Source organism: Miniopterus natalensis, chromosome 7 (assembly GCF_054644295.1).
Source record: "Miniopterus natalensis isolate mMinNat1 chromosome 7, mMinNat1.hap1, whole genome shotgun sequence".
Lineage (NCBI taxonomy): Eukaryota > Metazoa > Chordata > Mammalia > Chiroptera > Miniopteridae > Miniopterus > Miniopterus natalensis.
Window position 1 is genome coordinate 12,730,477 of NC_142087.1, and position 14,906 is coordinate 12,745,382.

At 46.7% G+C, this 14,906-nt stretch overlaps 2 protein-coding genes across 2 annotated transcripts in view; one reads left to right on the forward strand and one right to left on the reverse strand.

Annotated features, from left to right (window-relative positions):
* Positions 1–3,172, forward strand: part of PIGU (phosphatidylinositol glycan anchor biosynthesis class U) — a 77,811-nt gene extending 74,639 nt beyond the window's left edge. The window contains exon 12 of the mRNA XM_087818782.1: positions 2,800–3,172. Coding sequence (XP_087674908.1) covers positions 2,800–2,913 — 114 coding nt within the window. The 3' untranslated portion in view covers positions 2,914–3,172. The remainder of the gene's footprint in view (positions 1–2,799) is intronic.
* On the reverse strand, positions 2,477–5,210 carry MAP1LC3A (microtubule associated protein 1 light chain 3 alpha). Its single transcript, XM_016213189.2, has 4 exons — positions 4,817–5,210; positions 4,459–4,514; positions 4,267–4,373; positions 2,477–4,013 (listed from the first exon to the last, which is right to left on the reverse strand). The coding sequence occupies exons 1-4, from the start codon at positions 4,854–4,856 to the stop codon at positions 3,851–3,853; spliced, it is 366 nt and encodes a 121-aa protein (XP_016068675.1). The 5' UTR covers positions 4,857–5,210; the 3' UTR covers positions 2,477–3,850.
* Between the last annotated feature and the right edge of the window lie 9,696 nt (positions 5,211–14,906).

Consider the following 14,906-nt stretch of genomic DNA (forward strand, 5'->3'; position numbering starts at 1 on the left):
AAAATGTTTTTGTGGCTCACCTACCTTGTTGCACATAATGATAGTGCGTTGTTTTTTTAAGTAAACTTTAAATTTTGGAATAATTTTAGATTGTACAGGGTTCTCATATGCCCACACCCACTTTCCCTCGTGGTTAACATTTTATGTTACCACCACACATTTGTCAAAACCATGAAACTGACCCTGGTTCCTTATTAAGTAAACTCCAGACCTGATGTGGATTTCCCAGTTTTCCCTGCCATGGCCTCTCATGATCCAATCAGAGGCACACATTACCCTTAGTTGTCAGGTCTCCCCTGTGTCCTCTGCCCGCTTTCCTCATGACCTGGATAGTCTTGAGGAGCACTGGCCAGGTGGCCTGTTGAGTGTCCCCACTTTGGGTTTGTCTGACACTTTTCTCATCTTGAGACCAGGTGGAGTTTCTGGAACCAGGCTCGATTTCATGCTGTTACCCTTCATCATCTGGTTATGACTGTTCCCAGGCTCCTCCAGGGGAAAGGTGCTATTTCCCTGTCCCTGCTGTGATCTTTGGGAGTGAGTCACCTAGGCTAGCCCATCCTCAGGGGCAGGGGTGGGGAGGGGGCAAGAATTAAGCTCCACTTCCTGGAAGGGGACTGTCTACATGTATTATTTGTGATTCTTCTGCAAAGATAGCAAGCAAAAGGAATTTCCCCCATTTGTTTACTATTTGATCATGTATTCGCTGTTATTAATTGGATTTTTATTTTTATCAACATAATACATGCATATAATTTACAAAGTTAAGGCTTATAAGGAAAAAGAATAACTCCCTCAGGTCTTACAGTTGCTTTTCCTGGCATTTCTGGATAACATGCTTACTCTGTTTCTTGGTTCTTTTATCTTTCACTGAACTATATGAAATTGACAAGATTCAACTGTTTCTGATCTGCAAAAAATGGCAATTTCATATGGTTCAACCTAATACCTAATATTTTGACTTCCTACTACTTGTCCAGCTGATTGTGTGCAACATTGGAGTTGGCTCATTTTCTTTTTGAATTGTGACTTTGCACTTGCCCCTCATCTGATCTGGCTTGGGGATCAGACCCATCAGCTCAACTATAGCTATAGGCTTCCCCAACTTCCCAGACCAGGCACCTTGGGCCTGGGTGAGAAAGGGGCTGCAGGGTGTGAGGTCAACGTTTGCTGTGATACCTGCTCCCATAGGGCAGCTGTGGGGAAAGGCTCTGTCTGCTCTGCTGATACCCACAGCAGCTGAGTTCTGTGCCCTCTGGTGGACTGGGCCTCTGTATAGTTTTAGACCAACTATTGAACCCTTTGTGCCTTAATTTCCATCACCCTTCCAGACAGCCTCTAGTAGTGTCCTTGTCCTGAAGGCTTCACTGGGTTAACCCTGAGCTCCTCCTCCAGGCCACTCTGTGCCCTCCTTCCTGCCCACAGTGTGAGAGAAGCTGCCCAGGACTGGAGTCTCAGGGTCAGCTCAACCTCTGACCTGCTCCAAGACCTTAGCCAGTGCTCCCCCTGCTCTGGGCTTTCGTCTCCCCATCTGTGCCAAGAGGTGGTTGATGTTGATGGTCTGAGAGGCCTCTCAGTGCCTGAGAGCTGGTGGTGTCTGCACTGGTGAGCCCCTCTCTCCATCCTCAGTGGGGCTGGGCCCTGCCCCTCCTGCTCCAGGCACTGGAGGTCTTGGGAGCTTGGGACAAATGGATTGTAAGACTGTAAGTCCAGCATATGGGGGACCTTGGCAAATCCCTGTTCTCTGGGCCTCTGAGGATGATGGTGGGCTGCGCTTCTAGGGCTCTTTTGATTCTGTGGTCCATACGGGAAAGACAGACTGAGCTGGGCACATATATCATGGTGGCTGAACTACTCAGGGACCCTGACCAGTGCAGGGAGGAAGGAGCAGTCATCAGGCAGTCAGAGGCGAATGTAAAACTGCAATTTGGATGAGGTTAATGGGGCCAAGACCCAATCTGGGGCATATCGGTGGCTTCTCTGAGGAAGAGTCTTCCTGAGGCCTGAAGGGCAAGCAGATGTTGACTAGATGAAAGGGGAGAGAGCATTCCAGGCAGAAGAAACAGCAAGATCCTGCAGTGGGAGGGAAGAGGCTGGAGCAGAGTGAGGCTGAACAGAGGAGAGGGACCAGGTGCAAGGCCTCGGAGCCCCAGGGAGCTTGATCTTCACCCTACTAGCCATAAGGTGCCTTCAGGGGATTTTAACATGACCAGATTTGTCTTGAAAAGCAACCTCTGGCCGCTAGGGATAATGGACCAGGGAGAGGGGGAGATTTGAGTTAGGGAGCCCAGACAGGAGACTGCTATTGAGATAACAGTGGCTTTGTCCAGGGTGGTAGATGTTAAGATGGGTAGAAATGGGTGGATTTGAGAGCTTAGGAGGTAGAACTGACAGTACTTAATGGCTGTGCATATGGGAGAAGTATGAGGCGATGCTGTGGCGTAAGTACCTGGATGGAAGATGTGGGGCCTGGGTTCCCAGTGGGAGAAGCTAGTTTGATAGGGAGCCTGGCTGAGGTGCACCCAAGAAGCCTGTGGGCACCCAAAAGGTGAGGTGGAGGGTCTTCTGGTATAGAAGTACCAGTCGAGTTCAGAGGCCAGGGCTGGATGAGGTGCAGACAATGGTAGAGGGAGGGAGGGTCATATGGGCACTTCTAAGGTGCCAGTGAGACCTTCCAGGGTCAAGTATAGGTTCTGAGGTGGTAGGGTCTCCCCAACACCTGCCTAGCTCCTCAGGGGCCCAAGGTTCAGGGAGAGGTACCTTTAAACTTCTCACTCTCTCTTTTCCCCCCATCCCCTGCAGATCCTGCTGATCTCAGATTACTTCTATGCCTTCCTGCGGCGGGAGTACTACCTCACTCATGGTCTCTACTTGACGGCCAAGGACGGCACGGAGGCCATGCTTGTGCTCAAGTAGGCCTGGCTGGGCACTGGGCTGCACGGACTTAAGGGGGTGGACAGGCCAGAAGCTTGACCGAGCCCTCTAGCCAGAATTGCCAGCAGGCAAGTCCTCACACAGATGAGGTTCAAGTCCAGGGTCACGATCTTGCACCAGAGGAGAGCCAAGGCTGGCAGCAAGGCCTGTGGGGCATTGCCACAAGCACCTCCACTTGGACCCACAGTTTTTGGCTCTGCACACAAAGGAGCCCCCTCCTGGCAGGAAAGGGGAAGAAGCAGGTGAGCAGGGTTTGTTAGGTTGTTGACTTAATAAATTTTTTTTGGTACGAAGAAGTCTACCCTGGGCCCACACTCACTCCTGGAAGGTGTGGGCCCCTAATACTGCCATGGTACACTACAAAAGGGTGTGGGTTTCCAGAATGAACCCCAAGTCCTCAGAACACAAGTCTGTGCACTGGTAAGCAGAGAATGGTGGGGGACAGTCTCACCAGCAGCCCTCCCTACTCCCCAAGCAGCTGGAGGCAAAGGGCCAGGCAGGCCTGAGCAATCTTTATTCTGCAGAGGGACAATGACCACAGATCCATACACCATGTCAAGACCAGGTGAGCCAGGGGCCAGTCCTTCAGGGGTGGGTGGTTCCAGGCAGGAAGCAGAGCCTCGGGTGGGGGTGGGGGGCAGACAGGCAGGGGCCTAAAATAAAAAAGACAAACCAGACAGAGCAGGGGTGCTGGGGCTGCTCCCCACCATCCCCCATCCAGCCAGCACCCAGAGGGGCAACCCTAACATGACAGGCCCAGTATCCACACAGGGCAGAGTCGCAGTGATTGGTGCCCCCTAAGGGGGTAGCATCCCTGCCCGGCCCCCCAGGGGCAGCTCAGTTCAGGAGCCAAGAGCTCCCTGGGCAGAGCCTGACATGGCCCCCCTCTCCCCTACCAGCCCCTCCCCCTACTGCTGGCTCAGAAGCCGAAGGTTTCCTGGGAGGCGTAGACCATGTAGAGGAAGCCATCGTCATCTTTCTCCTGCTCATAGATGTCCGCGATGGGCGTGGACACGCTCACCATGCTGTGCTGGTTCACCAGCAGGAAGAAGGCCTGCGTGGGGTTCAGCTGCAGGCGGCGCCTGAGGTGGACAGGAGGGCCTGGCTGCCGCGGGGTGTAGCGACACCCTGCCTTCCCTTCACACTCATCCCAGCCTTCTAGAGTCTCACCTTTGACCTGGCCACAGCCCTGACCTTGAACTTTCCCAACCTCCCCAGAATAGGGACCCAATGCCCCATCTTATGCCCTACCCCCACCCCTTCTCAGAAGGACCTGGCCCTCTGCCCAACCCCAGCAGGACCCAAGTGCCCCTCTGAAGGCTGCTGCCCACGCACCGGATTATCTTGACCAACTCGCTCATGTTGACATGGTCCGGGACCAGGAACTTGGTCTTGTCCAGGACCGGCAGCTGCTTCTCACCCTTGTAGCGCTCGATGATCACCTGGGAACAGGGTGGGGCGGGGCCGCGTGAGCCCAGGGCGGGGCCTGGGGCCCGGTGGGAACGGCAGGGAGGCCGCGGGACTCACCGGGATCTTGCTGGGGTGCTGGTCGCGGATCTGCTGCACCTCCTTACAGCGGTCGGCTGGGGAATAAGGTCAGGCGGTGAGGCTGGCCCTAGGTCCCAACTGTGAGGCCCCTGTCCCGAGGGGCACCCGGCCCCACCTCCCGAGGCCCCCGCCCCTGGAGCCGTCTGGTAGGCCCGGTACAGGACAGGGTTGGGAGGTCCCGGCCCAGGCCTGAATCTGCCTCCCAGCCCGGGGTCTGGCCGGAGGCTGACGTCACAGGGCTGACGTCACCTGCGGCAGGAGGTAGGTCGCGCCCCCCAATCCCCCAGCCCCCCCCCACTCGCAGAACCCACCCCACCCCCCACCCCCCGGGCCTCACCGAAGCTCCGCCGCTGCTTGAAAGGCCGATCTGAGGGCATCTCGCGGGCCCGGCGGGGCGCGCAGGCCGGGGCTCCCGGGCGGGGAAGTGGCTGCGGTAGAGGGGCTCCCGGGGCTCCGCACCTCGCGCTCAAGGGCTCTGGGGCTCACGCTGAGCCCAGCGGTGGAGGCTCCGGGAGGTAACTCGTTCAGGTGACGTCAGGTCACAACATTCCTTAAAGGGGAGGCCGGCGCGCTGCTCCCATTGGGCCGACGCAAAACCCGCCCGTCCGGACCGTGACGTCAGGGCGCAGAGAGCCTGGATTCCCGGCCCGCACCGAGAAGGGGCGGTGGCTCCCGGCGCTCGTCACAGTCGCGTGACGTCATGGCCTGCGCGCGGCCCCTCTCCCCCAGGCCCCGGATGAGCAGAGGCTGGAAGACCACGACAATTGAGGGAGGGACTCGCGGCTTCGCAGCCGGGACGTCGCGGGCCAGGCTGCGGCTCGGCCCTGTCCTTCCCGCAGGTCCTGCCGCCCGACAGCGAGCCCTCAGCCGCTGGTTCCCGGGACATATGAGGCCCTGAGGACGACCGTGAGCCAAAAAGTCGTCCTCGCGGCTTATGGTTAGAGAATGGAAAAGGCGGGGTGGGCGAAATCAAAACATGAAGGAGCAGGTCCCTAAAAAGAACACAGCTTTCAAAAGAAATCCCTAGAATTGAAAAATAAAGCTGTTGGCATTCAAGTCTCAAAGGACGAGGCCAGCAGGCAGACTGGCCGCAGCGGAGAAGTCCCGAACTGGAGGAGCATCAGAAGCCACTAACGAGAAACAAGGTGGCAGGTGGCGAAACGTGAGAGAGGAAGGGACTAGAAAGGTAAAGGGAAGCGCATGTCCAGTCAGAGTTCCAGAAGAGAAAAGGAAAACATGGTAGAAGCAGTTCCTTAAGAAGAGTTTCCAAAATTGGTTCGAGACCAGGATCCTCACATAAAATCCAGAGCAGGATAAATGAAAATAAAAGCAGGACCTAGGCACTTCGTAGTGAATTTGCAGAACTCTAAGGACAAGAAATTAGATGGGAAAATGATGAGCAGCTGACTGGTAAACAGGTAAGTCATCTAAACAAGCACTTAACTGGAACATGAGTAGTGGTGATTAATTTGTGGAATGCAAAACAAGGAGCATGGGACACGCTGGCAGGTAGGACAGGAGAGGGTGACCAGAGCTCAGGTGTCCTAAGAAGCTGGATTTACTCGACAGGAGGGGGATAACGGTGGCAATTGCCCAGCTTTGTACAGCCAAGCATGTATTTCAGACAAGAATCACTAAAAGGCCCTGGCCAGGGTGGCTCAGTTGGTTGGGCATTGTCCAGTGCACCAAAAGGTTGCTGGTTTGATTCCGGGTCGGGGCACCTGCCCCAGTTGCAGGCTCCATCCCTAGTAGGGGGCGGGCAGGAGGCAGCTGAACGGATGTTCTGCTCTCACATCAGTGTTTCTCTCCCTCCCTCGCCCTTCCTCTCTCTCTCAAAAAAGTCAATAAAAATATTTATTTAAAAAAGAATCACCTAAAGAATAAAAATAGAAAGTGTGACTTCTAATACAGAAAAGAGAAAAGGTTAGTAAAGGGTATTACAATAGAAGGCAGGAAAGAAAAAGGAATGGTATAGAAATGGTGCCAAACCAGAGGTAGGAAATGTTTTACATTCATCTGTTAAAACAGATGATCAGATTAGCCAAGAAAAATAAAATGCAGCTCTATGCTATTTACCAGGGGACAGTTAAGACCGCAGGGCACCAAAAGTTTAAAAATGGGGGGGAAAAGGTATGCTTTAGAAAAACCAAGAGATATATATCTATAGGAAAATCAGACAAAATAAGCTTTAAGGCAAAAGTCATTATTAGGGACACCACAAAATGATGAAAAGAACAACTTTCAAGAAAGATATAACAATTTTGAACTTGTATGTTAGAGGTTTTAAAAAGGTTGAAAATGACCCTGGCTGGTTTCTCAGTGGTTAGAGCGCCAGCCTGCGCGGACTGAAGGGTCCCAGGTTTGATTCCAGCCAAGGGCAGGTACCTCTGTTGCGGGAGGCAACCCATCAATGTCTCTCTTTCCCTCCCTCCCTGCCTCCCTCCCTCCCTCTCTGAAAAGCAATGGAAAAAAAATACCCTTGGGTGAGGAATAAAAAGGGTTGGAAATGTATAAAGCAAAAGTGACAGTATACAAGGAAAAATTGCTAAACCCTGTAGCATGGTAGGAGATTTAAGTAACTGATAGACCAAACAGCCTAAAAAATATAGATTTTAATACTATTAATAATCCTGATCAATGGGCCCTGATAGAACCATGAACCCAGCCCAATATGTGACCTTCAAGCACACAAGAAACATTCACCAAAAAATGATCTATGGGACCCCAAGACACATCTCAACATATATCAGCTAATCAATTTCATGCAGACCATATTCCCTGACCAGACACGAGCAAAGTAGGCTCCAGATGTCTGAACATTTAAACGTTCTTCTAAAAATCTTATTACTGAAAGAGAAAATCATATAGAAATGAAAACTGTTTGGATCAAACCAAAACTGAGAATACCTATAAAAACTCACAGTAAGCTTACTCATAGTAAGCTGCATTTAGAAAATTTATAATATTACTAAGTAAGAAGAAATATGGAAAATTCATGAGCAGTGTTAAAGAATTTTTAAAAGGAATAACAGCCCTGGCCAGGTGGCTCAGTCGGCCGGAGTGTCATCCCTACATCAAAAAGGTGGCAGGTTTGATTCCTGGTCAGGGCACATACCCAGGTGTGTGTTCGATCCCCAGTTGAGGCGTATACAGGAGGCAACCGATCAATGTTTCTTTCTCATTCGATCTCTCAGATCAATAAAAAAAAAATATCCTCAGGTGAGGATTAAAAAACATTTTTAATTTTAAAAAAATGAGTAACTGTAAATCCAAAGAAAGTGAAGGAAGATCATAATGAGCAAAATGGATGAAATACAAAAAAAAAAAATTCGTATGGACCACAAGCAAAGCTAGATCTTTGAAAAGACCAATAAAATAAGCATAATTGCAAAAGGGACATAACTACAGATATATGAGAAATGACAAAAATAAGATTACAAACTCTAAGCCAATTAATTTAAAACATAAGATGAAATGGACAGTTTCTAGGAAGATAATTTGCAAGACTAATTCAAAAAGAAATAGTCATATACCTCAAAAAAGTAGTCCCAAATGGTTTTCTAGGTGAGTTCTCCCCCCGCCAAAAAACCCTAACCTGCAGCCAATATACTTAATGGTCAAACACCATAGTATAAGAGAAAATGTTAAGCATTGTCCCCTTTAAAACCAGGAAATTTAAATTTTTTTCACTGAACAAAATGCAGTGTTGTATGGAGGTCCAGCCAGAACACCAAGACAAGGAAAAGATGGGAGCAAAACTATCATTCACAGCCAGACTAACTGAAGGAATCTACCAACAATTAAGAACTAACTAGCCCAACCTGTGTGGCTCAGTGGTTCAGCATCAGCCTAGGATCCAGGAGGTGGAGGTTTGATTCCCGGCTAGGGCACATGCCCGGATTGCAGGATCGATCCCCAGTCGGGGGCATGTGGGAGGCAGCCGATCAGTGACTCTTATCATTGATGTTTCTATCTCTCTCTCTCTCTCTCCCTTCCTCTCTCTGAAATCAACAGACATATTTCTTTAAAAAAAAAAAAAGCTAACTAAAAAAGTCTGACAACACGATACCAAGTTTTAGAGAAATATGGGAACTTTTTTTTTTTAAATATATCTTTGTTGATTTCAGAGAGAAAAGGGGAGGGAGGGAGGGAGAGAGATAGAAACATCAATGATGAGAGAGTCATTGATCGGCTGTCTCCTGCACGTCCCCGACTGGGGATTGAGCCCGCAACCCGGGCATGTGCCCTGACCGGGAATCGAACCCCCATCGCCTGGATCCTAGGTCGATGCTCAACCACTGAGCCACGCCTGGCCAGGCAAGATATGGGAACTTTTTACACTGCTTATAGGAGTGTAAATCATTTCAACCACATCAGAAAGCAATTTGGCAAAATCTACTAAAGCTGAAGATTCCCGTGTCTTACAAACTAGTAATTCCACTTCCAGGTGCACAAGCCCCCCAAAAACATACATGTTTATTGGAGCATTTCCATAATAGCAAAAAAATTGGGACCCACCTAAATATCTTGTGTATTCCTTTAACAGAACTACACACTGTTACAGTGAAAGGGGGAGGGAAGGAGTCAGCAAACTTTCCTTTTAAAAGGCCAGACAGTAAATATTTTTGGCTTTGCAGGCCATATGGTTCCTGGCAACCACTCAGTTCTGCTGGAGTGTGGAAGCAGCCTTAAACAACTGGAATGGCCATAGCTGTAGCCCAATGAAACTATTTGCTAAAACAGATTGGGCCTGAGGGCCTTAGTTTACTGACCCTTGATCTAGAGCTGTGTGTATCAAAGTGGACCCATCTCACAAACCCAAAGTTGTAGGAGACTGAGTGTAATCATGGCCAATAAGAGCAAAGAAAGAACTAGGTCAGCCATGGGGAAGTGGTTACACCTCTTTTGTCAAACTAAGCCCTGGGCTGAGGCTACAGTGGGGGAGGGGACCATCCCCCAAATCTCAAGGTCTATGCTCACTCTTCTCTTACCTGACCAGTCAGAGTGGCTAACAGTCCTCTGATTTCTCTCCTCACTGCTTCCTCCTCTCCTCCATTGCCTCTGACTTCAAAGCCCTGCCTCGTTGTCTCTACTTAAAAGTCTAGCAAACATCACAAACATAACCACCCCCCCAAATGAACCCATGATCTTCCCCTAATACGTGCTCCAGTTGTAATCTTCCCTGTCCCTATCCATCATCTTTTTCTTTCCCTACCCCCCCCCCCCCATCCAATCCATTCCCAAATCTTATTGGTTCTACACTGAAAATATCTCCAACACTGGCCAGGTGGTTCAGTTGGTTGGAGCATCTTCCTGTACATCAAAAGGTTGTGGGTTCAATTCCAGGTCAGGGCACATATCTAGGTTCGTGTCTGATCCCTGGTCGGGGTGCATACGGGAGGCAACTGATGAATGTCTCTCTCTTGCATCAATGTTCCTCTCTCTCCCTTCCTCTCTCTCTAAAAATCAACTAAAAACAAAAACATATCCTCGGGTGAGGATTTAAAAAATAAATAAGAAATATCTCCAGAATCTGACCACTTCTCACCACTTCCACCACTGCCACTCAGGACAAAGCCACCATCATCTCTTGCTGGACTACCACCATGTTCTCCTCACTGGTCTCCTTGCTTTGGCCTTGCCTGCTTCAGTCTGGTCTCGCTACACTGACAGGCAAAAAGCAATCCTGCTGGATCATGCTGTTCCTGCAACCCACCCATTCAGAGCAAAAGTCAAAGGCTAAACAGTGACCCATGAAGCCTGTGGGATCTGCCTCCCTGCTGCTCCTCCAGCCTCAACACTCACCCTCAGCCCCCTTGATTTCAGCTGTGCTGGTGGCCTATTTCAGGAAACTGCTTGTGCCCCAGGACATTCCTGTACACACTATTCTCTTTGCGTGGAACATTCTCCCCCAAGATCTCTGGTTGCTTACACTCTCATTTCCAAGGTCTCCTCAGGGAGGCCTTTTTGAATGATCTTATGTAATATTGCAGCCCCCATCCCAGTCAGTCCCTCACCCTCTCCCATTACTTTGCTTAACTTTTTGCCAGAGCAGTCATCACCTAATAGGCTAAATAATTTTTCTAAGCATTTTATTAATTTTCAAGCACACATAACAATTGAAATAGTTGTTCAATAACCACCCATATACCCACTAGGTACATTCTATAGTTAATACTTGCTCCATTTGGTCTATTACCATCTGTCCATCCATCCATTCATCCATCCACACATTTTCATTTTGATGCATTTCAGAGTAAGGTGCAATCCAACATCCATTATGATAAAAACTCTCAACAAATCCAGAGTGAACATATACCTCAACATAATACAGGCCATATATGACAAGACCATAACTATTATCATACTTAACAGTGAAAAGCTGAAAGTTTTTTCTCTAAGATCAGGAACAAGACAAAGATGCTCACTCTCACCACTTTTATTCAGTACAGTATTGGAAGTCCTAGTCAAAGCAACTTATTTAAAATAAATTTATTTAAAATAAATAAATTTATTTAAAATAAATAAATAAATAAATAAATAAATAAATAATAAATAAATAAATGGCATCCAAATAAGAAAAGGAAGTAAAAGTGTAACAATTTGCTGATGACGTATTACATATAGAATATCCTAAAGACTCCACCAAAAAACTGTTAAAACTAATAAATTTAGTAAAGTGGCAGGATACAAAAATCTGTTACATTTCTACATACTAATAACAATCTATCAGAAAGAAGTTAAGATAACAATTCTATTTTAAATTGCATTGAAAAGATAAAATATCTAGGAATAAATTCATTGCTTTACTCCCTTACTTTGACGTAGTCTTCAGGAGCTTTCTGAAAAAATGGTGCATGGGAGATAAATACAGATGACCTTATATGTCTGAAAATATCCTACTCCTACACTTAATAGTTTAGCTGGGTATAAAATTCTAGGTTGTAAACACATTTTTAAAATCAAGACTTTTGAGGGCATTGATCCATTTTCTTCATTTCCAGTGATGCTGTTTGGGATGCCCAATGCTTTTGTAATGTCTAATCCTTTGTACTGTTTTTCTTCTGTCTCTGGATTGTCTGTCCAGTGTTCTGAGATTTCATGATGATGGAGCCTGGCATGGGTTAAAATTAATTGCTTTGGACACTCAGATCTTTCAGTCTGAAAACTTATGTCCTTAGATTTGGAAATTTTTCTTATAGTCTCTTGCTGAAAATTTTCTACCCTCTGTTTTCTTTCTGGAACTCCTGTTAATCAGACGTTGAATATTCTAGACTGATCTTTTTTTCTTACGCTTTCTCTTCCATTTTCTTTTTCCCACTTTTTTAGATATTTTTCTCACTTTCAACTTGCAACTCTTCTGTTGAATTTATTCCCTTCATATTTTTAATCTTCCAAGAGTTCTTCCTTATTCCTCTGAATATTCCTCTGAATATTTGTTATAGCCTCTTACACACTTAATCATGGCATAAGGTGCTATGCCAGTAGTTCTCAACCCTCACTGCACGTCATCATAAAAACCTGGGTAGCTTGTACAAACTGGTGCCCAAGGATTACTCTCAGGGAATATGATTTAATTGGTCTAGGGTGTGTCCCAAGCATAGTTTTTTGTTGTTGTTTTGTTTTTTAATTGGCTTTCTCATCTCCACTAGAAATAAGCACTGGTCATCATCTCCTTTATGTTTAGACTGAGCCCTGGTGCCTAGTAGGCATTCACTAAACAATTGTTGAATGAATAAATGAATAAAGCACTGTTTTGTAAAGGAAGGTTGTAAAATAAGGATTTATAGGCAACCTACTTTTGTTCATGTTTTCCCTAAATATATCTTAAAACCTAATTCCTCAAAGTCAAACAATAGTCTTGCATGTCAAAATGTATTTAAAACTCAAAGTTAAAATTCTGAAATTGCCTATTTCATCTCACCTTTTAGGTGTCTTTAACATATTTCTTATGAACTAGGAGGTTCAAATGTAATTATCTTCACCTCATTTTCTGCTGTGACCCCAAGGCAATGGTTGCTGTATATCAAGGAAAGGAGTAGGACCAGTGCAAGACTATGAAGGTAGCCCAAAGTGAGTTCCAACTTCTGCCTGATCTTTACCCTATGAAAGAGCTGGAAGATAGAGAACAACTTTTAGAAGCTGGTGATGTGCTGACTTCCACCACCCATGGAGGGAGGTGGTGGGTGATTCTGCTTCCCCTTGAGTCAGCAGAGGGAGACCCTGAGAACCAGAGGACAAAAGGCAAGTTATAAGGGGCCAAAGAGAGTGCATCATTCAAAGTAAGGGAATGGGAGGCAGGAGGACAAGAGAGGTGGATGGAGTGGAGGGACAAGGGGCAGGCCTCTGAAAACTCATGAAAGATGTACCGGAAGCACAAGTTTCAACTTTAAACACACCCCAGGCTCAGAGAAGCAGACGTTCATAACAGTATGAATGTCCTTCTTCCTCTCATCTTAGCAACAGGGGACAAAAGAGGTGATAGTACAAGGTGGGGAAACAAGGCCAAGGCCAAGCACTTGCTACATCCCTCTCCCTCAGCCCCCACTGCAGGAGGCAGGGTTGGCAGCAGGCCCAGGCCCAGGAAGAGCCGGCCTCTATCTCCAGATGCAGTTCAAAGGTTTTGTTACACAGGACTAGACACATCATCTACCAACTGGAGGGCCTTCAGTATCCAGAAGTGATGGGCGAAGCCTGGGACTTCCCTACATCAGGGACAGGGGACGGGAAGAACGGGCCCCAGTGAATAAATTTAGACAGTGGGAGACCAACATAAAGTTGCTCTTTGATCCAATTGAGCTTAATAATAGGACTAGTACTTTGAATGTGCTACTTTCCTTCTCAGTTGAGTATGACTGATCAGCTGAAGTTCACTGACATTGGATTGTGTGTACCAATTTGATGTTTGGCAACTTAAATGATCGAATTTGTGAGATCTCCCATTTTTCTTAGTACTTCACTAGAACCTGAATTTGGTGTGGAAAGGTGGTTTAGGATTCTCAGTGGAAAAGTGTACAAAACTACAGCTGATCTGAAGGTCAAACATATGAAAGGGGAGAAAGCCTGTAATTCCTAGAGTGTTTTAAAAGCACATTTTTTTGGAGAAAAGGTGATACCAACTTACAAAGAAACATCAGAATTCCAATAAACAGTGGTAAGTGTTGAGATGGGGGATGAAGGATGGAGGCGGCGGCAGCTGCTGCATTTTTTGAGAGGCAACCACTTCCCTGGACTGCAGGCCTCCGTACCGGGACCCCAGCCAAGAGCTGCACCTTGCAGGGTGGTTTTTATCTGATGGGAATCAAAACATGGTTGCATTTGGGGAGCAGGTATGGATATGGGCTCGGAAGAACTTTCTGGGTGTGATGTGATCTTGAAAGGGGGGTTGGGTTGACAGGTGTACACATGTGTCATTTAAGTGGTACACTTAGGATTTGTGCATTTCACTATATGTAAATCTTACTTAACCACCTTCCCAAAAAGGTAAACTAGCTCATGGTATGGACATTGACGTATTTAGGAATTTAGGAGTGTGTATTGTCTGCAACTGTCCTTTGAAATGCACAAAAAAAAGAAAGAAAAAAAGATGGAAGAATGGACAGTTATAGATATTGCAGAATATTAGTTGTAGAATAAAATTGAGAATATATAATTGTTTCAACTATAAATTTGAAATTTTTCAAAATGCTGGGAGCAGGCACACCCTTGCCCTAGGAAAATGTACTTCTGAAGCCCAGAAGCCATGCCCATCCCTCTGTGCCCAGGACAGTAGTCAGTGACAACGTTAGTAGATACTGTATTCCTGTACACACACTACTCTCAAGTACAGAAACACTATATAGGGTATTTGCATGTGTTATACTATTATTTAGGTTGCTTTTAAAAACATGCAGTTTTACATCTTACAATGTAAAATGAGAAGAGATGGTGTTGGCCGCCATACCTCACTTTTAAAACTGAGTTACAGATCCTGGGTCACTTTGCTCAGTCCTGCAATCACCCTTCCTTCCGGGTGTGCTTCCTGAGTCCGCAGAGACAGGGCACACATGCAGTGGTTTCCTAGGGAATGTTCTACTTAAGAATTTGGGGAAGATTATTTGAAACGTTTATTTCTAAATTAAGACAAACATGGATATATTATGAAATGGAAAATTCCTAGGATCTTTCACTAAAATAGGAGATTTTGAAGAAATTTGCTCAGCCCTTATAAACTACACCCCTAGGTACGTGTTTTACTTCCCCGATACCATTTCAGGAAACTTCACTGGAAAATGTAGAAAAGTATTTTGCTGGATGAAAGAACTCACACTGTAAACAAGGCTGCTTATAGGGAAAGGAGGACAATGAAGGGGGATTTCAAAGTTTGCATTAAACAGTTTTAAATATTTTCCCTCTGTAACAAGAAACAAAAGACAAAAAGAAAAACC